The sequence below is a fragment of the Larus michahellis genome, chromosome 4 (genome assembly GCF_964199755.1).
Source record: "Larus michahellis chromosome 4, bLarMic1.1, whole genome shotgun sequence".
Taxonomy (NCBI): Eukaryota; Metazoa; Chordata; class Aves; order Charadriiformes; family Laridae; genus Larus; species Larus michahellis.
The window spans coordinates 84,991,620-85,014,824 of record NC_133899.1 but is presented as its reverse complement, the minus strand read 5'-3'; the positions used below and the strand labels follow the sequence as shown (position 1 = coordinate 85,014,824).

The 23,205-nt window shown below is 42.9% G+C and overlaps 1 protein-coding gene across 3 annotated transcripts in view; it reads left to right on the top strand.

Annotated features, from left to right (window-relative positions):
• The window catches only part of HIPK3 (homeodomain interacting protein kinase 3), a 114,848-nt gene that overhangs the window by 34,639 nt on the left and 57,004 nt on the right, over positions 1–23,205 (top strand). Inside the window, exons 1-2 of one of the 3 annotated variants that reach the window (XM_074586188.1) lie at positions 2,180–2,402; positions 19,360–20,455. In XM_074586188.1, the coding sequence (XP_074442289.1) occupies positions 19,362–20,455 (1,094 nt within the window). In that variant the 5' untranslated portion in view covers positions 2,180–2,402; positions 19,360–19,361. Of the gene's footprint in view, positions 1–2,179; positions 2,403–6,260; positions 6,350–19,359; positions 20,456–23,205 lie in introns of those variants that run through there. The other 2 variants (XM_074586185.1, XM_074586186.1) reach the window with 2 other exon arrangements.

Below are 23,205 nucleotides of genomic sequence, written 5' to 3'. Positions count from 1 at the left end.
TGGATTCATAATTTTGTCTATTTTTTACAGGATCAGTATCATTCAAGTTTACAAGCATATTTGGATCATTTTGGTTACCAAACTATAAGATGTTGCATGGTGAAAAATAAGAAAATTGCTAGAAATAGTTGCAAAAAACCAGCCGTAAAAACTATGTTGAGACTAGTTAGTAGCTGAGAAGGAGGATTTTTTTTTCCAGTAGACCACAAGCGTTTAATTTGGGGTGACACGTATGCCAATTGATGTTTGCGGATGAAATACACTTCCAGATTGAATCAGCATATACTTAATGCTTTATTTTGTTAAGTCATTTTAGAGTTTGTATGGTTAAGTAATCAACCAGATTATATGTTAATAAAATGCGTATCTGAATAATTCTGTAGGATGTTATTTTTTAGGAGATGAGTGAAGAGAAGCTTGATTAATATTTATAAAATTAGGAAGCAAAAGATGCGATGAGTGGCTCTTGAGAGCTATAATTTACTAACATTGACACCCGCCTATATTTCCCTACCCCTAAATTATATGTCTCATTACTTACAAGACTGAGTATTGGTGGCGTTACAGTAGTAACTCCAATGTTAGGTTTTAGTACTTCCATACAATAACTCTGTCTTCTCCAATTAATTAATTCAAATTCTGACTTAGCATGCTGGCCATCTTTATTACAAGGATTGGACTTAAATAAAGGTTTAAATCAAGCAGACATGCGTTGAAAATACCGGAACAAGTAGTGGGAGAAAAATAGGAGAGTACGTGTAGTTGTGCAAGTAAATAAAGAAATGGTTGGTTATTTTTGGTAAGAGGTAGAGAAGCATGTGATGTCCAGTTGTAGCTGTAGCCAAGGATTTATCTTGGGGCTAACAACTTTATAGGCAAACAGTAATTCCTTTTTTGCCCCACATCAGCTGAATACTATTTAGGGTCAAGAATGCTGTTTGCAGGAGTTGACCAGTCCTACAACCAACCACTAATATTTAAGTGATGTTTAATATTAGGGGCATGTTGTTACTGAGGGTGTATCCTGTTATTTTGTCAAGAGTTGAGCAAGGCAAAATGCTGAACTGTAAAGTGGGGCACAAAATGGTCATTATGTTTGCTCTATCCTGTTACTTGTATAGCAAGCGGTGTGTTTGGTGGTATTCTAGCTAATGTGGCAGGGACTACTCGTCGGGGAAAGATGGCAGACTGGCTCTAGAAGGTTGGTGCTTCACAGTTATTTTTCAGGGCTGGGTAGGGGAGTCTCTTCATCTTATAAAGGAAGAGCACTAATTTAAGCAAATTTGGAGTTAATTTGCACGTTGTCATCTTCAAAGTTGCAGGTCTGGAGCGTCAGGTCTTTTCCCTGATGCCAGTTTCCACATCTATGGAAGGATGGGAATGTTATGGGAGTTGGCAGCTAATGAGATAGGCAAGAAGAGCTTGCCATTTGGTGTTTGATGATGAGGATGGCCGTCGATGGAGGACTATTAGGGGTCTTGCAGGTGCTCCTCGGGGAGTTCTCAGCATGAGGTTGTCTTCCTCTAGGGAGCGACAGCGGGTGGGTGGAGGCGAGTGCATCTCAAGTTGTCCTCACACAGCTTCCCCGCGGGGACTGCTGAAGTGGCACAAGGTCCTGCCTCGGCTCTGCCACCAACCTGCAGCTGGGGGAGATGGTGGCCACTCACCGGTCTCGCCTCACGGGGCCAAGGGGCAGGATGAGCGCCAGGCGCCCGGCTTCGGCCGAGCCCGGGGGGCAGTGACCGGCGGGAGAGCTGCGTTTTCGCCCTTGGGGGCTGGAGAGCGCCGGCTGCGGGCCCGCCGCGCTCGGGAGATGGGGGGACAGCGGGGGGCGGCGGCGCGGGGCGGCTCCTGGCTGCGGCGGGCGCCGCACGGCGGGGCCGGGCGAGGGCGCTGCCGCTGAGGCGCCGGGCGGCGGAGCGGGCGGGCGGGCGGCCGGAGGGCCCCGCAGGCTGGGCCCCGCAGGCTGGGCGCGGGGCCGGGGCACGCCGGAGCGGGGCCTCGGTGCGGCGCGGCCCGCGGGCCCCCTCCGCAGCGCTCGGCGGGGCCGCCTCCCGCTGCTCCGGGGCGATGGGCGGCGGCGGGCGCCGCTAGGCCGCCGCGGGCAGGGCAGCGGCGGAGGCGGGAGGAGGCGGGAGGCGGAGGAGGCGGCGGCCGGGGGCGGGCTGGGTCCCTCCCCGGGAAGATGAGGCGGAGGCCCGGGCTGCCGAGCGGGCTGAGCTGGGGCTCTTCCCTCCCAGCCGCCAGGACAAGATGGCAGCGGCCGAGGCGGCGGCGGCAGGAGCGGCGGGGGTGAGGGGCTGAGCCCGGCCGGAGCGGCGCTTCCCCGTGGCGCTCCCGGACATGCCCAGGGCGGCGGCGACAGCTCCAGCTCGGACGCCAGTGCGGCCCGATCCGTGAAGGTGAGCGGCCGGGAGAGGAGTGGGGCCGTCCCCGGCGGGCGGAGAGGGGCGCTGCCTCCGCTGGCGGCTCTCGCCTCCTTCCCGCGGGGGGCTGCGGGGCGAGGGACCGGGGCAGACCTTCCCCCGCCGTCCTTGCCGGAGCCCGGCGGGAAGCGGGCGGGCAGCACCGCTTCCCCTTCCCGTCGCCCTCGACGGCGCCCGCTCCCGCCGCGTCCCCGAAGTTTCCCCTTCCCCGGCTGCCGGGCGAGGCCGCTGCCCGGCGGGGGGGGAGGCGTGGCCGCCCGCCTCGCCCGTTACCGGCCGCGGGGCGGCGGTGGGGCCGGGAGGGGAGCGGAGCACCGCCGGAGCCCGCCCGGCCCCGCCGCCGTCTCCTCGTACGGTGCCGCCCGGCCGGCGGCGGCCGCTTCCCCCGCGCGGTGCGGGGGGTCCCGCGGGTGGCGCCCGGGCGCGGCGGCTCCTCCCGTTACGGGTCCTGGCTCCCGGCCGCCTCCGCCGCGGCGGCTCCTGGTAGCCCCTAGACGAGACCCGCGGGACCCCCTGCCCTGCCCTGCCCTGCCCTGCGGGGGAGGCTGGGGCGGGGGCAGCAAACGGTGCCGAGGGGGCCGGTATAAATAAAAACGACTGGAAAGGAAGTTGACGCTTTGAAATTTGGTCAGTTCCCAAGAACGAGCTCTGTAAAAACAGAGCGGGTTGTTGCTGGTGGCTCCAGCGTAATGACTGCAGCAAGGGCTGTGCCGCGTTTGGTCTGGTTCTTGGTTCGTCGTGGTATCGATTATAAAACTGGCAGATGTGTTTGCATGTGTTTTAATGCTGTAGGAGATAGTGATTTTAGTTTTATTTACGTTAAGTCCTCAGTTGTCAGTGCTTTGTGCTTATTTATATACAAATATCTTTTTTTTGAGGCTATACTTCTGTTACTAACTGTTGCGTCTGACTTTAAAACGTCAGTGCCAAAAACTGCGATGGTTTCCTTTTTTGTTAACTTGGTAAGTTGTTTTGAGACTGCCAGGCTTGCCTGCCCAGAAATTATGCAGTGCTCCGATGTTTTTGCATCTTTCTGCTTGAGTATAACCTTGTTTATTTCAGTTACTTTAGCATCTTTAAATTGTGGGAAAACGTGTTATTAACATGAGAGTCAATTACATTAAGTAAAGTGGCGGTTGTTGATAACAATGCATATTTCTGTGATTATTCCCCCCAAGTATTACTTCCCATTACATCATTTGCAAAAAGTTTATGCTCTGATTGATTTCACACAAAGTAGAAAAGCTTGGCTGGACTGTGGGGACTTACTTTCTGACAAAAAAATAATTCCATAACAGAGTTAAATTGCTAAAGGTTTCTGTGAACTAAGTTTAAAATTCACACAGTAACTGTCTAATAAGCGTGGCAGCCGGCAAAGAGATTAATTAAGCACCTGGAAAATAGGTCAAGACTGTATTACGAAGTAGCATGGTGAGATCGCAAATAAATAGAGCAAAGTGTTAACGTGGACTTACTGGGAGAAAACTGATACTGATATAACAGTAGCGACTGCTTTATCTGTGCTGCCACGAACCATTTATGGTAGCGCACGGTGAGATGGTGTTTATAATCGTGTAAAACAGGAATTAGATAGAGTTTTCATTTAATGCGCTTATTACTGGGGACTTGTGTTGTAGTGCGAGTTCTGCTGCTTGCTCAGGGTGTGGCATCAGTTGTGCTTGTGAATTATTTTTTCATAGATATGTTCATCTAGATGCTCTAATTCGGGTGGTGGTGGTGTGTGGCTCTCCGGGTTTGAGGACACTTTGTAATCGGAGAGATTCCATCAGCTGGAATAAAGCTTCATTAAAAAATTGTATGGGAAGCTGCCCCTGACCTGAGGTCTCTGCCGGTGCGTGTGATTTTTCTTTGTTTCAGATTTTTTGTGTTTGCATGTTTCCTCCCTCCTATCTTTCAAACAACCACCTACAGCAACAGGGAAATGAGACCGGCTCCTGCATAACCAGAGACAAAGACAGGGTGTGGGGAGGAAGAGCGAGCTTTCAAATCGCCTTACAAAAGTTGAAACAACCGATAGAAATATTAGAATTTGTGTGTGCTGCTTTTCCTGTTGTGTGCTTCAATGTTATAGCAGTTGCTTCAAAACAGATGTTGTTTTGGAGGTGATTTTTTTTTTTTTCCAGAAAGCATCTATGGGATTCATTGCCTCCATTAAAGGGGATGGGAGGCTGAGCAACACTTTTTAGAGGCAGAGTGTTAGCCTACCAGCTCCTGGGTAGAACAGAATTAACTATGCTTAATTCTCATGAAAATGCCAACTTAAACATGTAGGAATGTCAGGCTGTGCTTCCCCAAGCTCGTATGTTTAGGGATGTACCCCTCTGTACCATTTTAAGGGTTTGCACTGCTCCTGGTTTTCGAATAGTTTTCTTTTCAACAGTATATATTCTCTTGTATTTTCCATCCTGCCAGTACGCTAATTATGGCAACAATGATCCTTTGACAAAACGGTGCGTTTCGAAACAGGAATTTTGTAGTTGGCTTTCTTATATGTGTGCGGGGAAGAAAAGCATTGGGAACGGGCACAGCGCTGTCATTTGAGGCTGAACATGTGTTTCAGAGGAATGTTAAATACAGAAGGAGAACTTCTTTTAGTTGAGCTAAATTTCACTATTGCAATGTGAGGATTTGAGGTATTGTGGGATACAACTGCTGTGTGTATACAGAATAGTTACTGTAGGCAGTATTGCTTTCTCTACAGAACTTTGTGGAAAAAAGCGGAGAACATCTATGCTTTTTATTTTATTTTTTTTTTTAATTAGACAAGCCTTAGCTTCACTGACTATATAGTTATTTCATTGCTCATGCAGCAGCATTACAGCTGAGGTGAACTGCTCTATCAACTAATAGTAACTCTATCAACTGTAAGTATGAGTCGGGCAGAGCAGGTCTGAGAATCAACTGGTGATATTCAATCAAGGGAAGCAGAAATGTGGAAGTTGGATGTCCTTATGGTGATACCAGCACTCCTCAGTTACATGTTCGTTGTTGAATTTTGTGAAATAGTATCCACCTTTCATACCTTGAAAAAGCTCATTTGTACCTTTTTGTGTTTTCTGAGTTTCTTCAATTTCCTGCCGATGTTACAGTGCAGTTACAGGAGAATTTCAGAAGGCTTGGCATAGGGTTACTTTGATGAAGAAAACATCCTTAACGCTTCTTCATTGAAACTATGAAGATCCTGTAGATGGGTTATGTAAACTCACAGCTGGTCAAATACTTATTTTCAGCTGGTCTAACTATTAAATCTTCTTGCCTTTGACGATAGGGGAAGTAAGAGTTGAGCTCAATGATGGGGAGCTTTTACTAAGTTAGTGTCTCTGTTCCTAAGTCACCAAAATATTATTGTTCTTCAGCTCTCTTGACTGAAAATCGGAGATGGAGAGGAAAATAGTGTTTTACTTTCAATCCAGGTCTTGGAAGAAAAGCTTATTCTTCGGCTGAAGTATGAGATGGATCTCTCTAGGTACCTGAAACTGTATTTCAGAACTCTGGTTGGGTTGTGTGTGAAACCAAATACGAAGAAATGAGCAAGGATGAGTGCTGAGCCTGTTAGAGGTGGCTGATGAGCGTGCAGTGCACCTTAAATGACGATGTCAACTATATTTAAAGCAGCTTTCAACGGCTAGTGCTGTGAAATGGGTTACCAATGGGTTACCTTTTCTGACTTTTACAGGCAGCGAACACCCTCTCTTTGACCTGAAATAACCTATAATGAAGCATAAAGCCTGGAAAATCCTGTTACCTGTTCTTGGCTTCCCCTGCCCCGCCTCTACAGACTATTTTAATTTAGAGCCTCTGTCTCTTTTACAGGTTTCTAGAGAAATTGAAGCTCTGTTTCTCTGCAGAGGAACTAACTTTTGAGTGACAGATGAGCAGAGGAACAACATGTAATTGTGAAAGTGAGTTTTAGTCTGTGACTTTATTTGATAGTCCAGTATTTCCTACAGGGTAGGTCCTGTCCCTGTCCCTGAATTCTTCAGTTGTTTTATGTCAATATAATGAATGTTGGGAAAGATGGCAAGAATTGGCATGAGTCTTGTTTTTAGATGCAGTTTGGGGATAATCTTTGTACAGTTTTGTAGCATTTTTTTCACAGTGTCACTTTTATTTAATATAGTGTCTTAATATTCCACTTCAATTTTGAGAGTGGGTAACTTTCTAATGAAATGGGGTTAATCTCTAGCTTAGCAATTTTACTTGAAAATGGAAGAAGAGCCAAATAACTGGAGTGTTTTGCAAGCAAGTCAGTTCAAATAGTTTAGTTTTGTTTGTTTGTTTGTTTTTTCTTATTCAGTGACTTGGAATCAGTTTAGTTTAAAAATCTTGCCCTGTGTTACTAACTTTACATATTTAATAGTCACAGCATTATGTAAATTTCTTATACAGTCTTTTTTCACCTTGTGTTTTCGGGAAAAAATTAAAAAAATATTCCTTTTTGGAAGTATGGCCTTTGCTCCAGCTTTATTGTGCCCTACAGTATTGGGGTATAACAGGATGAAGCCTAGAAAAATGTTAAGTTCAAGTTCTAAAAAACAGCAATAAAAGAAGACCCATTGCAATATCCAAAGACAAAGCAGATATAAGAAATATTTTCATATATTTTTAGTATGATCAAAGCTACAGCAAATATCTCAATATTAAAAAAAGTAATTGGATTCTTATGTACAGATAATTATTATTGCATGTTATAAATGAGACTCCCATCAAAAAGCCCTATTTTTACAAACAGTAATCTTAAACTCATGTGACTTTTCCCATTCTTGCTAAAATAACAGTTCTAGAAAACTTTTAGTGCTTTTTAGAACGTTACAAATTAAATACAATTAATGTTTTTCATGTAAAAAGTCAGTTATTATCAAATGAAATCCTTTCATATTTGTATAAACATTACTTGTCATATAAGTATGGCACTGCAGTAACTACCTATTCAGAATAAGTGGTGGAAGACGTAAGGACAAGAAAGCTCCCATCCTCGTAGCTGCGCAGAGTCCCATTAGCATCCTCGCTAAAGGAGGAGGGTGTGGGTGCGGATTGGAGGTGCTCGCAGCCACTTCCCACGCCTGTCGGAAACCACTCTCTGTAATTCCAAACAGGAGCGTTTCTTACCCTTCTCTGCCCTGGAGGCTGCGCACCTTTAGGTTACTACACTGTATTGTCCTGCACCTGTTCTTATGTGACCGAGACTCTTAGCTTCCAAGGCATGAGATTATCGAGAACTTAAATTGCTGGGCGAGACAAGATTTTTATCACAAAGCTGAAGCTTGGCTGTTGCCTTGCCTTGGGGCAGGTGGTGTCCAGTACCTGAGAAAACTTGCTTTGGGTTATTTTATGAGTTTTAGTTGACTCTTGGTGAACTGTAAGATGGAAGTGGGTCACCTCACCTTGTGCTCACCTTGTCTTAAAGCCTGAAAAAGTGAGATAGCAAAACTGGTCTCTGGGCAGGAAAACTGCTGGTTAGAACAACTTCAGCTGGGACTATGATAACTGGTGCAGCTGTGCTTTGTGTGGGGCTGGAGTGTCTTTCATTGCAAAGATGTTTGCTGCTTTTATTAGTGTGACCAAATCCCTCCAGGCTGGCTCCCTAGGGTCTTTGGATGTGAACTGACATCTGAACCTTTCTCCAGTCCTACTGTTATCAACTGAAACAAGTGCCTGTCCACAGAGAGGAGCTAGCACAGGCTCAAGGTCTGCATAAGAAGGTTGTCATATAAATACAAAAGTGCAGAGAGGAAGCAAACTGATAATTGATACGAAGCTTGTTATAAAGGAAGCAAAGAAACTTTTTTTTTAACTAGTGATTTAAGCTTCCTCTGGAAGGTAAGAGTAACCACTAGCATCTGGTACTCATAAAATATGCACAATTTTATCTGAAACCATAGTAATTTAGTTTTGAAAAGTAATTTACTGTTTTGTATGTGGATACAGAAACACATTTCTTTTCTTATGTTTCCCCAGTCTCTGTTGTTTACTACTTTGTTTTGGTCCTTCCTCAGTCTTTACAAAACCAGTGTGTTAACCTTTACCTTATTCCACTCGTTTGAGTAATATGTACTCATTTTTTCACCCCTTTCCATATGGTGCAGATTTTGTCTGTGTTGGTACACAACAATTGGTGGAACTTGCAATTTCCAGAAGGCTTTTTGTTTCTTGAAAGATGTCTTTCTGCCTTTCTGACTGAAAAGCTCTTAATGTGCATCATTGCCTTGTAAACCTCTTCCTTCCTGTGTTTTTCTAGAGACTTTGGTCATCTGCTGCTTCTTACCCTTTTCCTTTCAATTTTTCTGTGTTTTCTTTTTTTTTTTTTTCTTTCAGGGTTAGAATTGCTTGCTTGTCTAAAATCTGTCTGTTCTAGTTGAGAAGTTTTTTCCACAGCTTGTTTTTGAAGATTCAGACTATTTATAGGGGTAGAGGAGGTCCTCACAAGATCATTATTTTTCAGCACTTGAATCTGTTTAATATGGGAATTTTGGTTTTCAGGATCTTACTTGTGAAGCCCTTTGGAAGGAACAGGCTTTGTTCCGAAGAGAAGGAAAAAAGCTCTCTGTCCCCTCTTTCCTTATCTGTTAATACCAACTTATTTTGTGATGCAAGAAATTAATTGGTATTCAGCCTGATAGGAAGGGATTGCTATATGGGATTCTAAAGGGTTTTTTTTAAATACGTGTTCTTATGGCTTTTGAAATGATGCTATGGGCTAACTTCTTTGTGTCAGCTCTGAGCCCTGCAAGAGGACGTTGTGGGAGTTTTTCTCAAGAAATATTTTGAGAGCTTTTTGCAACAAGTGCTTTTTGAGACTAAATGTGTTTTTAAAACTCAGCTGAAGATACGTCTGAACTTTGTTTTAAAGATTAAAACAAGAGTGAATGTTAAAAGTTTATTTATGCTACAAATGGAAAGATCATTAAATATGGAAGGGAACACAACAGAGGAAAAACTGAAGCACGTTTATACAGTATTATGCTCTAGCTAGGGGGTCATATGCTGCATGTAATCGTGCCTTTCTTTTTGCATACCTTTTTGTATAGTTAAATCAATAGGCTCCTCTGTGTAGGAGAGAGGGAGAAATTTCTTGCGGTGGTGGCTTTGGGAAACATTATAATATGGGTTATTATTGTTATTGATTCGTTAGGAGGCAAAAGGCTGCGCCTTCTGTGAGAGAATATGCATTTCTAATGCACTGATTTTTGCCCATAGGAAACTGCTTCCTCCAGGTCTCTAGAAATCTGAAAGAAGTGGTAAACACCTATTTTCCCTCTGTTCTTTCTTTTTTGTTCTACATATGCCATGTCTAATTTATATAGCTGTTTGCAGTAAGCAACCAATGATTTCTTCACAATGTTGTTGCTTACAATGAAAGAAAAACACCTGTCTTATGAAAGCAATGGTTTTAAGTAAGGAATTTGTATTCTGAACAAAATAATAGATCTTTGAAGAGTTTTCATTCAGTGTGTGTGTGTATATAAAAAAAACCTTTCAAACATATACTTACTCTGTGTGTGTGTATATATATGTTTGTGTGCGTATTCCTCAGTCAGTATATGTTTGAAAGTTGTTACTGGGTGTAGCTGAAGTGACTGACCTGAAAATTGTAGCAGAAAAAGATAAATCAAGAGAAGTGTGTTGGGTTTAGGTGTCCCAATTCTTTTGTAGTTAAGTCAGACTTTAAACAAACAAAAAAAAAAAGCTAAGGTTCTTATTTACTGTAATATTTTTGTTGCAGAAGGAATTTAATATGGTCTAGGTGTGCTGTCTTGGCAACTCAGTAACTGCTTGATAACTAAGTTCTTGTTGGTCCTATTGGAAGAGTGATTATGATTTTTCATGTGTTTGGGGAAGGTTTTAACCCAAATGTTACTTACTGCTGTCTGATTCTCAATGTGTAAGAAAAAAATTTTATACACCTCCCGAACTGTGCTCTCTTGGTACAGTAGACCCTGATTTGCAAATTTTTTGCATCACATGTCAGGCTTGATAAGCTGGATGTTATTTGTGTGTGCGCTGATGCAAACCCTAATGTGCAAGTCCTGTGGGGAGAAGTAGTAATTTTGCATTGCTGTACTGATGCTTGCTCTGTCCGGATGAAAATCTTTTCTAATAAGAGGGAGAAAGATAATTTTGAATGAATCTCCTCCACCTTGAGTACTTTAGAGGACCTGATGAAGAATCGACTTTGTGTAAGTAGGATCCCTTCATGGGCATGCAGATGTTCTGGCATAGCAGCCATTCTGTGAAGATGAAGTAGTAACTAGCAGCCATCTAGATTTATATTCTTATAGGAGCTGCATTTGGTATTGTCTAGAGCTATTCTAAAGTGAAAGTTCTAAATAAATGTCTTAGCTGGGTTGGGCTGCTGTTAATTCTAACAGAAACTCAGCAGACTAAGAATGCAAAATGAAACAATGAAAATAAAATGGCTGGGAATAAGAAGGAAAAATGGCATATGTATTTGTTTAGGGAAGTTAGGGAAGTTTTTGTTTGTTTGTTTGTTTTTTAAGGCAGTATTTGAACAGGTGGTTTACCAACAGGCAGTTTGAGCTGAAGCCCTCTTATTAAATTTTGTTTCTACTTAAGGAAGATGGCAAAATCTTTTGGAAATACTCATAGCAATGAAGAAAGCGTGGCTTTATGTCCTACCTCTCCACGCCTTGATCCTTACTGTGTTGAAGAGCGACAGCCAGTAGCAGCAGTTTGAATCCATCCTTCAGCACTGGGCTGTTGTGCAGAACCCGAAGGTGTGGGCTCTCCTAAACACTGCCGTTGGGGACTTTTATTTCAGTGTGCCCACTGTTTTCAGGTTCGAAAAGAATTAATCTTTTAAAAGAAGAGATTAGGCTGGCAAAGCCCTGGCTGGTTGAAATGCGCCGTTTGTGTTGATGGTGGCACATTCTGATTTGGAGAACGCGGTCTCTTTTGGGGCTGGTGGCCCGCACTCTGCTGCTTGTGCTTTCTTTTCGGTTGCGTAACAACTTCTTGCCCAGCAGAAAAATAAATGCTTGAAGTATTGTTCCATTTGTCTTTTTAACTATGATTGCAGTCATATTGGCATCACAAGATTTAGCTTTTGATATCTGTGGAACATATGAATATAGCGATTGTATTCTTCTGTGCTGCTACTGGTACAAATGAGTCATAGGAGTTCACTCTGATATTTTATGTTAAATAAGTTTGTGTTCAGTGTATGGCGTTAGTTCTTTTTCCAAGTATTGAGACAATAGCGCAATTGAGACTGGTTCGCGTCACACTTAAATGAACTTATATTTTCAATTTCTGGTATCAATGCAACAGCGGTAATGTCTGATTTAAAAAATAAATAAATCTCAAATGTTGCATGAATCTAAAGTCAGCCTTGTAACATTTCTATTAGGTAGGTAGTAACTGCATTATGCAACTGCAAAATTGGATCCTTTTATTGTTTACTTCTCACTAAGGCTCTCCAAGCTTGGAACCAACCTCTGGCCTTCCAGCCTCAGCCTTTGCCACTGATCTGTGCAGGACTGAGGTTTTGTGTGAGGTGAAGCCTACCATCAGCTCAGCTTAGTTTTGTTGGTGTGTCACGGGCCAAAATTCCTATTTTAGTCAAAGAATGTAATCGTTGCTTTTGTTGTTAAACTTTTGGGTCTCTGGTTGCTACCCCTAGAAGTGGGTGTTGGCTTTTTTGGTGAGCTAGCATCAGGGCCGCCTCTGCATCGCTGTTCTCTGTGGTTCATATCCAGAATTGCCTCCGTGTCTATGTGAGGAAACAATTCGTATGGCACGTGTTACTTGAAACACCTCGTGCTTTCTCCTTTGCTCTGCTCCCTCCCTTCCATGGGTCAGAGATCTCTTGGCAGAGCTGGTTTTGAGGCGACCAGGGGGTGGGATTCCCTGCGTTTTGTCTCTTAACTCTTTGTACTTTCTGTAGATGTGTTTTCCTTTATAAATTGCAAGAAGCCTCAATTGCCAGTGCTTTGTTATGAATCATACAGCTGGAATAAGGGAATTCCTCAGGGTGAACAGTTCATGGGTATGAAAGTACTCACATCAGTACAGCTTGTTCGGCTACATGTCCAAAATAAACAATAACACAGAGGTGCTGCTACTACCAGCAATAGAGTTTCTTCTGCGGGGAAAGAGAGAGCAACTAATTCAGCTTTGTACTTGCTAACTTGAAAAGTTGTGTGGCACCTAATATAAAAAATAAACACTTTTTTCTTTTTAACCTGGGAAAAATGACACTTAGTATCTTTACGGTCTTATCAAGGTGATGCGTAATGTGAATAAAATACTTAAGAAGTGCTGCTGCTCAGATTAGGCATTTGCTGGGAGTTACTGAGCTTTTAGAAAAGCTTTTAGAAAAGCTAGAAAAGCTCCCTTGGTGCCCAGCTGCGCAGCGAGAAGGGTCCAAGTGTGTTGGAACCGGTTCTCACCAATGGAGGCTTGAAAGAAGTTGGAAAACAAGTTTTCTTGAGTTAAATTGTAACTATAGTATTAGGTGGCTGCCATGGGCCAGGCTTTGCCTGCTGGGGATTTTATTACAACAGCAACAACATAGTGATTGCACTTCTCGGGGCAGTTAAAAGGGCCTGTTTATTTTGTAGAAAAATTAAGGATGTAGTGAGGCAGTTTTCTCTTCAACTCTTCTGCAGGGGTCTCAGTAACTAGTTACTCTGCTGCCCCACCCTCCCCCTTACTCCGCCATGAGGAAATGTCAATGTATAGTTAATAATTAATGGTGGTCAGGCCTGGAACAGCCTGTGCTTCTCCAGGTTGTTACAGCCTGCCCCATCGGTCATGTTTATGAATTTGCCTAGAACTGCTCGAGAAGGCTGGAGACATAATTTTAAAGAATCTAGTAAAGAGCATTGTTACAGTTAGGTGAACATTAGCAAGACGTTACCAGAGATGCTCCAGTTCCCTGAGCAATGTCTGCCTGGTTTTCTCTGTTCAGTTTTTGTAGAGAGAAGCTTGACTGGGATGGCAAACTGTGAAGTGCCTCCTGTTTATTGTCATTACGTTGTGAAAATGTATTTATTCATTTATTTAAATGAATAAACAATGAATTTACTTATTTAAAATGTGTTTACCTCGTTACTTTGTTTGACTTTCTTCAGAAGCACAGAATTCACAGTCTTAACTCTGATCAAAATTCACACATTTCGTATGGTTTAATGTTTAATAAGTTAATTGCAGACTTCCAAGTTCTCTGCTTCGGACTTGAAGCCAAGAAGACTCATTTCCTTCGAAGGGACCCTATTTAGAGGTAGTAACAGGCTTTCTTTTCCATATCCCCTGCAGTATTCACTAGCAGCAGCTGGCACGTGAGTTGGGATGCAGCAACCTTGGTATCGGAGAACTTGGGAGCCAACTTCAGCTTGTGTGTGCCACTGCCTGGGAGTGGTCACTGTGCTGGGGTGAAGTTACGATGGTCATTTTGCACTTGGGGAAGGAGAAAAGGGCCTTCAAACTGCATGTAGGGGGAATGGACAGATTTTTCTGAGACTAAAACTGAAATTTGAGTCTGAAGCTGCTCGAGTAGCCGCAGGCTGCCCAGGGTATGTCACCTAGGGATTCCGCTTTTCAGGCCATCTTCTGATAGTTTTGTTTACTGTGCTTTGGTTTGCATCTCAGAGTGGCCTTGTAGCACACACATTTAGTTTTTATTTTAAATTAATTTTAACTGGAAGATGTGTGTCAGTTGCTCATGAGTGTTCAGGCTCAAGTAACTTCCCTGAAACAAACACGGAATGAGGTTTTTCTTTCCTTTAACACCAGCTGATTTGCTCTACACATCCCTTTCTTATTGTGCTGCTGAACTTGTTCATGTAGATACAGTCTGACAAACTTCAGTTTGTATGAGGAGGCAGGAGTAGTCTCAATAAGAAACGTGCAGAAAGATCTATAAGCTCGGTGATGTGGGGAAAAGAAAGATCCACTCTGTGGTGGGTGAAAATGTGCAGTAAATTATTTTCTTTTACTGGAAGACCTGCAAAAAAACCCAACCAAACAAAAAACAAACAAACAAAAACCCCCCCAAAACCCAACAAAATCAAACCAACAGGCCCCCCCCTCCTGCCTTTCCCTTTCCCTTCAAGGTTTGTTGTGCAGCTCTGCTCTCTGGCTGTGGGGATGGGTTTTATCTGCGTGGGGGGAAATCAATCCTACTAATAAACTTAGCTTCTCAAGGCAAAGGCCTCCGGCAGCTGGTTGTATTGGACAGTTTCATGCTGTTCTGGTGTATTTCATTGTATATATGATAATGTGTAGTAAAGAGTGTGATTCTGTCTGAAATGTCTTCTGACCACCATGTGTGAGTGCATGGCAGAGGTCTTTAAGATGTCTCAGGTGTAGGATGCTGCAGGATTTTACTGTGCCTGTTTCACAGGAACACCTTATTCATTGATTATATGAAGATACTGTAGCTTTTCCAAATGAGATTGCGTCTTGAGGTATACGTTTAAAAGATGACAAAATATTTGGGGTAAAGGGGAGGTACGTAGGGGAAGGTAAGAAATAAGATGCTCGTACAAGAACTTCTAAGCACATTTTCACTTTCCTGGAGTAAAATTTGACTTTTTTAGTTCAGTCTGTCATGATTGCATCAAAGGTTGTTCTCCCAGGATATGTCATCTCTTTTATTTAGTACTTCATTATTATTTTTTTCTTGGAGTTGCTAAAAATATTCTCATAATAACTGAATAAACACTTCTTATCTGAGAACAGAGCTGTTGCTGCGGTCAGAGTTCAGGGTCGTGGAGTTAAGTCTGTAAGAAACACACAAAGCCCAGAAGATGGTAGCATAGTTTTTCTCATCCAACTGATATTAATCTTAAATAGAGAGCTGGGACTATGTACTTCCAGTCCTCCTGGACTGCTTGGAATAATATGAGCTGTAGAAAACTTACACATTTTTGAATGCCAGTGGTCTCAACAGGCTCAGGTAAGGATTTAAGTGGTCCTCTGGCCATGCTAGAGGATAATCCGCCCCCCCCCATTCTCACCCCACTGGGTTGTCTTCAGAAAACCTCCTTAATTGCAGTGTAGGTTTATCACTGCTTTTTTCAAAGTAATGGTCTTAATTTCATGCCATCAGCTTTGTCAGCACACTTACATGGGCAAATACCTTCTCCAGAAGTTAAACCAAGCAAGACGTTAGCTGTTTGGTAACGGCAGATCCAGGGTGAATGGACCTGCTGGGGTTGCTGCAGCTTAGTAAGCCTTTTGCCCACAGGTCAGGCGTCCAGGCTTCTTCCCATCGGGCAGCACAGCTTTGGCTGCTTGTGCTGGACCTGTGTCTGCCCGGGAGGCAAACAGCTTGGCCTGAGCTGTGCAGGTGGGACTGGAAGCTCCAAGTAGGCTTGGACGTATGTGTGCTCCGGGGCAGCCAATGAGGGTTGAATCTGGAGCTCTAAGTAATGTGATCAGGTTAAATGATTCATTTAAGTATTATGGCAAACAAGGTAAGTCTCATAGTCAATAGCATGCTTATCCTGTGCACCAGGCACTTTGTGATGGGGTATGTTGTTTAGGAGGAGATTCAAGAACTTTGAGAATTTTTGCCTGTGTTTTGAGATTGAGAGTAAGTCCTAAATCCTTGGCATGGAGCAGGGAGCCAGTGTCAGTCCCATAATGTTTGGTGGCAAGAGGGCCTGGCTGCTGGTGATCTCCAGCTTTCTACATCGTCTGTCTCTGGGCAAACAGCTTTGGAAAGGAAAGGGCTTTGAAGTTTTCTTCTATTGCTGGGGGAAAAACCATTATAGGATGCTAAACTGAGGTGATGGTATGATGATTTTAATTGCTCTTAAGATGTTTAAGTGTTAATTTGCATAAATCATATCACAGCTTCAGAATAATTATGCCATGCATTTGGTTAGTTTTCGTTTGATCAGAGTCATTGCAATGTCTGGCTCAAGTTTTATATGACTCATCTGCAATTTAAATACCCATTGCCAGAATCTTCATGTGCTTGGTATGAAAAAGTGATTTAATTAAAGTATTATTGGTATTGAATCTGTCTCTGAGAGCTGATTGGAATGGTATAAGCCTTGTAGTAATTTACACTGGGGTCCACCCAGTGCCTTTTTCTTAGTGTTTAGTGTTATGTGACATAAAAGTTGGAGAGAGATGGATTTGATGGGTGGGCTGTTTGCTGAATGAGGAATTGGTTGGATTGTCTCATCCAGAGGATAGTGAGTGGTCAAGGTCTCAATGTCCACATGGAGATCGGTGACAAGTGGCGTCTCTCAGGGGTTCATATTGGGACCAGTACTGTTTAATATCTTCAACAGTAACATAGACAGTGGGATCGAGTGCACCCTGAGCAAGTTTGCGGATGACACCAAGCTGAGTGGTGCGGCTGAGGGATGGGGTACCATCCAGAGGGATCTGGACAAGTTTGAGAAGTGGACCGATGTGAACCTCATGAGGTTCAACAAGGCCAAGTGTAAGGTCCTGCACCTGGGTTGGGCCAACCCTGGTTATCAATACAGGCTGGGGGATGAAGGGATTGAGAGCAGCCCTGAGGAGAAGGACTTGGCGGGTTCTGGTGGATGAAAAACTGGACGTGAGCTGACAATGTGTGCTTGCAGTCCAGAAGGCCAACTGTATTCTGGGCTTCATCAAAAGAAGCGTGGCCAGCAGGTCAGGGGAGGTGATTCTGCTCCTCTACTCTGCTCTGGTGAGACCCCACCTGGAGTACTGCATCTAGCTCTGGGGTCCTCAGTACAGAAAAGACATGGACCTGTTGGAGCAGGTCCAAAGAAGGGCCACAAAAATGATCAGAGGGATGGAACACATCTCCTAAAAGGATGGACTGAGAGTTGGGGTTGGTTAGCCTGGAGAAGAGAAGGCTCTGGGGAGACCTAATTGTGGCCTTTCAGTACTTAAAGGGGGCCTACAGGAAAGATAGGGACAGACTTTTTAGTAGGGCTTGTTGTGATAGGACAAGGGGTAATGGTTTTAAATAGAAGAGGGTAGATTCAGACTAAATGTAAGGAAGAAATTTTTTACGATGAGGGTGGTGAAACACTGGAACAGTTTGCCCAGAGAGGTGGTTCCCATCCCTGGAAACATTCAAGGTCAGGTTGGATGGGGCTCTGAACAACCTGATCTCATTGAAGATGTCCCTGCTTATTGCAAGGGGGTTGGACTCAATGACCTTTAAAGGTCCCTTCCAACCCAAACTATTCTGTGATTGTAAGGCTGGTGTTGGCAGGTCTAGAAGGGGACACAGCAGGGTCGGTGCAGAGACGAGAGCTGGAAGGTACAGCATCCAAGAGAGGTGAGGTCCATGCACTTTAAAGTGGAACTGAGATTCCTCATCCTACATGCGGGCCAGGTACCACTGCCGTTGTTCTCCTCCTTCTGACACTGCTGGCAGAACTCTGCTTTGTGTCTGTGAAAGGGAGGTACTGTGTGGAGTGTGACCCTGGGTGGTCTTGTGGCCCTGCTTTCCATACAGCTAGTGTCCCGAGTCGGGGACAGATTCAGGGAGGCAGCGGGACTAAGCCTGCGCCATCACACGTGCTGTGCAAAATGGAACTGCTCTGCTCGGGTGGCTTCCCGGGCTGGCAAACTGCCTCCTCTTGCACAGAACTGCTCTTCGTTCCTGATTTCCAACCTGCGAGTGTTCTTTCTGAGAGGCTGTACAGCCTTTCGAAAATGTGATGACCTCAAGGAAAGTGGAGTCACTCAAGTTGAAATTTTGATCCCAGCCTTACTGGGAATTCAACAGTTAGAACAAAAGACGATGGATAATTTTAACTTTCACTTCTCTCTTAGCAAGGAAGTAATTGTGCTGGCAGAAAAAAAATATATGAAAAATATTTACAGAATATAGAAAGCATATCTAGAAAAATATATTATTTTTCATCCTTTCACATTCACTTGAAAATAAACTTTTTGTGAGAAATCTGTCCTTGTAAGTTCTCTGCGTACAATTATCGGTGCAGTTGTCAGAAATGAACTCGATCAGGGACATATTTGGTAGATCTGTAAAATGTTTACTTAGTTAATTTAACAGGTTGCCGTAGAGTGCAAGTTTTCTATGGCCTGACTCATGAAATTGGCATATCTGATAGTATGAGGCTAGTACTTAGTTTCCAAGTCTGAAGTGGAGCGGAACGGGGCGGGGGGGGGTGGTGGAAATTGTTGCCCCTGCCCCCTGCAGCTGTCACTGATACACAAACTTCTGCAATGGGATGGTATATAACTTAGAGAAAGCACTTACCTTTCATGAATGGATTAGATTATTGTACATCTTAATTTACCCAGAAAGCTGCAATTGTTTATGTGAACATACACTTGCCCCTAAAGTATTTTGGGCCCCATCGCGCAGCCCGATGCCTTTCACTTTGATCATGGTGAAATTGTTGGAGCAGCGGCAGTCGTGTCACTTGTCCGTCTGCTCTCAGGAGCCCGATGGTGTTTACGATGAGTAGGTCAGACGCCTTGTGTAACAGGTAGCACTGGCTTGCAATTAAGAGCTTTTAAGTTATTTTAAATCATCATCGATAAATACTTGAATTGGTTGTTTAACTTATGTTACTGAACACTATAGTAGTTTTGTATGTAGAAATGCTGGGGTTTTTTAAATGAAAGCTGAGTTTTTAATAGCACAAAGGTAGTTCCCCCACTTGAAAACTTTAGGAGTCGTGTCCTGCCACAGGCTCGCTCCTGCCCTGTGCAACCAGCAGAAGCACTTTCTGCTGTACCCTGCTGCTGCCGCAGTCCTTGTGTGCCAAAGTGTGTGCACTGGTAAGGCACGAGGACCTTGCTATTGGCCGTAAGAAGCTAAATACGAAATAACTTTAGGCTAGCTTGTTTGGAAAATGTACTCGTGTCCTGATCTTTTTAGGAGAGGGATCTGCAGGAAAGCTTGGAAATATGAATGCAGGATTCTCACTCGCTTTTTGTTTTTTCTCTTCCTCCATAGGTATGGCCTCACAAGTCTTGGTCTATCCACCATATGTTTATCAAACCCAGTCAAGTGCCTTTTGTAGTGTGAAGAAACTCAAACTAGAACCAAGCAGTTGCGTGTACCACGAAAGAACCTACCCGCAAATCTATGTGAATGGTAAAAACTTTGGCATTTCTCCCCACAGGGTTAGTACGTACTTTCAGACTAAAAACCCATTTGACAGACCTCGAGGACAGAACTTTTTGTTGCAGTCAAATGCTGTCGCTTTAAAAAATATCGGAGGTGCTACAAAAGCATTAGCAGCGCGGGCGCAGCGAGCTCAGTTAGAGGCACCTCGGACTGGGACGCAAGGAAGCCGATCAGAGATCCTGGAAGGACCCCAGCGATGTGGATTGAAGCGTAAGAGTGAAGAGCTGGATAATCAAAACAGCACGATGCAGATTGTTGATGAACTGTCCATCCTGCCTGCAATGTTGCAAACCAACGTAGGAAACCCAGTGACGGTTGTGACAACGGCTGCGACTTCAAAACAAAGTGGTACAAGCGGAGATGGAGATTACCAGTTGGTACAGCACGAGGTATTGTGCTCTGTGAAAAACACTTACGAGGTTCTTGATTTCCTTGGGCGAGGGACCTTTGGACAAGTAGTGAAGTGCTGGAAAAGGGGGACAAATGAGATTGTGGCAATCAAAATCTTGAAGAATCATCCTTCGTATGCACGCCAAGGACAAATAGAAGTGAGCATATTAGCGAGACTGAGTACTGAAAATGCTGATGAATTTAACTTTGTGAGAGCCTACGAATGCTTTCAGCATCGTAACCATACTTGTCTGGTTTTTGAGATGTTGGAACAGAACTTATATGACTTCCTGAAACAAAACAAATTCAGCCCTCTGCAACTGAAAGTAATACGGCCTATTCTGCAACAGGTGGCCACTGCACTGAAAAAACTAAAAAGTCTGGGTTTAATCCATGCTGACCTCAAACCAGAGAACATTATGTTGGTGGATCCTGTTCGGCAGCCTTACCGGGTTAAAGTAATAGATTTTGGGTCTGCCAGCCATGTATCAAAGACTATTTGTTCAACCTATTTACAATCTCGGTATTACAGGTAGGTGTCTTTTACTTTGTTTTTAACTTTTAATGGAACAAGGTTTTAGCACTTATTAAAGTTAATGGCTTAGATAATTACTCTTCCAGATAGCTAATAGAAATAATGTGGAAAACATAAGGGCCATCTAAGAAGGAAGGCCATACTAAGATTAAGTGGCTGGTTACCATTTTAAATGTGAATAATTGCTTTGAATGTTTTTATATTGTTATTTTTTTCTAGACGTGTGTTTTGTGTTGCACTCTGAAGTCATCAGTTGCTGTTATTTTGAGACCTCTGATGAGACTTTTTAAAAGGAAAATTGGAAAAAAAATTAGCTTTCACTTGCTGGATTAGGGTGCCTTTCCTGCCTTCCTAACATGATGGGTTTTTTTCTGTGAGCAGCTGGACAGTGTACTAGAAGTGCCATATTTTTATATCCTATTGCCAAAGATTATGTAAACGCCTCTGTTTTTCTCCAGCACTTGTAAATATTTTGCCTAGGTCTTATAAACTGAGTTCTGATTGAGTGCCTTCAACAGCTGTGGACTTCAGTGAACTTCTGAAGTTAGTGAGTGATAGGGTGTTTAAAATGTTTAAGGTGATAGCAGGCAGGTATTTAAAGTGATTTTGGTACATGGTTGCATTTTGCATAGGCCTCACAGTGGAGGTATATTTATTGTTTTGTTTTTTAATCCTTTCTTTGTATAGTTATCCAACCTGTATGACATGTGAAAGCTGTTCGTATTTAGCATCTGAGGTCCTTTTGTTTTCTTCATAAGTTGAACTTGTCTTGATCGAAGACCTTTTTCAGTTCTGCTTTTTCATGGTTGGCAATAGTATGTCCTGGGTATTGCCTGTCTCTGCAAATTCAGTAAAAAACTAGTAAACTAGGACAATGAGTAATTTGAAGAAAATTTTAAGTATTTTACAGCTATTCGTGTTGGAAGTGAAAACTTGTGCAGTGTAGACTTGATGAAATTAGTGATTGGACTTCATGCCAGAAAAATCTAATTACTCTTTGACTGTAGCTTGTAAACAAGAACGTTTCATGTGTAGTGCTCATTTAAAGTATTCTAATTCACCTGCATTTCCTCATTACTTAATTACAAACTGCAGCTAAAGGTTTAAAAACTACACAAAGTTCGTCAACAGAAAACTAAATTTGGAAACCCTATGAATTGATGCAAACCCACATTATACAAAAATGTGTGCAAGAGGAAATATGAAATTAAGTGAGTTGAGAGTTCGTTTTGATGTAATAGGTGTACACCGCTCAAGATACAGTATTTTCAAGCCCATCAGGACAAAAACATGCAAGTCTTGAAAAGTCAGCATGAATTTTGTGAGGTTCTTGACCAATGCAAATGTCTTAACATCAGCTGTTCTGTACAAATCCATAATTCAGCAGCTACTCAAGATGCATGGTCTGAGAATACTTCCTTATGTATTTTGGCTGTTCATTTATTGAAACAGTTACAGATTATTCTGAGCTATTGCCACTTCTGCCTCCTGCCTCCCCAAGAACTGGCAAAGGGGGAGAGGCTGTAGACAGCCAGGCTGGGTGGCCCTGTTGTAGTACTTCGTTCTCAACTAACTAGTTTCAGATTGTTTTTTCTACTTCAGATGGCTCATTAGGCATAGTGGTGGTGTGCTTATTCAGTTGCCTACATACAAATTTTAGCTGTAGTTACGTTTTACTTGGCCTGATGTTCTTTTGCACCTATACTTTACATAGAATTGTGACCTATGACATGCTTCCAAGGTTGAGCAGGTCTGTATGCTGGCAAGATCAATGTGCAACTCCCGGGCACTCTGTGTGCATTTTGAATACTTGTATTGTATCACATGCACTGAAGCGTGAGTAAGCGGGGGTTTGTTGTGAATGTACATCCAAAAATATTCTCCCCTCCCATCCCAAGCATAAGACTTGTGAGTGTATATGCTTGTCTTGGCTCAGTGATGTTGAATGATACTCATATAGACTCATATAACATATGCATCTAAAATTCCCTAGATACTAAGCTGCACTTAAGTGCTTTGTAAATATTCAGGCTGTTCAGTAGAAGATCATATTCTTTTATCTGGTATACTTTTATAATCCTTCTATAAAGTGGCATTTAAGCCAGTATTTTTTTGAAAGTAAAAAGGACTTGCAAAAAGAAAAAAGATTAGGGTCTATCTACTGGAATAGTTTTGATGACATATTTAAGTTAAATACTGGTTGAGATAATTTTGAAACTGACTTAGTTTTGGAAAAAAAACCCAACAACCAAACTACAAAATTATTTTCAGCAGAAAGTTTACCTCTGCAAAGATTTACTTCTGAAAAGGTTTTTAGCATGCTGGATTTCATCATGGATGCATGGGATTCTACCAGCTGAGTGATTCAAATTAACTTGGTGTGGCTTGGCATGCAGTTCCTCAAACGTTCTTTGTGTTGCTTTGGAAGCACCTGACTAGTGTAAATAATATAAGAAAATAGGGATTTGATCCAAAAGGTCTCAAAATAAATGATGCCAGGGAAATTTGAAGAGAAAAGCCTTAAAGAGGAATGAGAAGAGCCTTCAGAGATGTATCGAGATGGAATTTATTTTGCAAGAGATTGTGCTTCTTGTTGATCAAATAAGGAGCTACTTCATAAAATATAACTGTACTTAAGTGTTTTTTGTATTAGGAAAGGGTGGGAGTGATAGTGCAGGTTTGACTTGTTTGACTATGACATGTTGAAACAAACTCTTTAAGAAAATCAAGCAGCAGTTGGGACATTG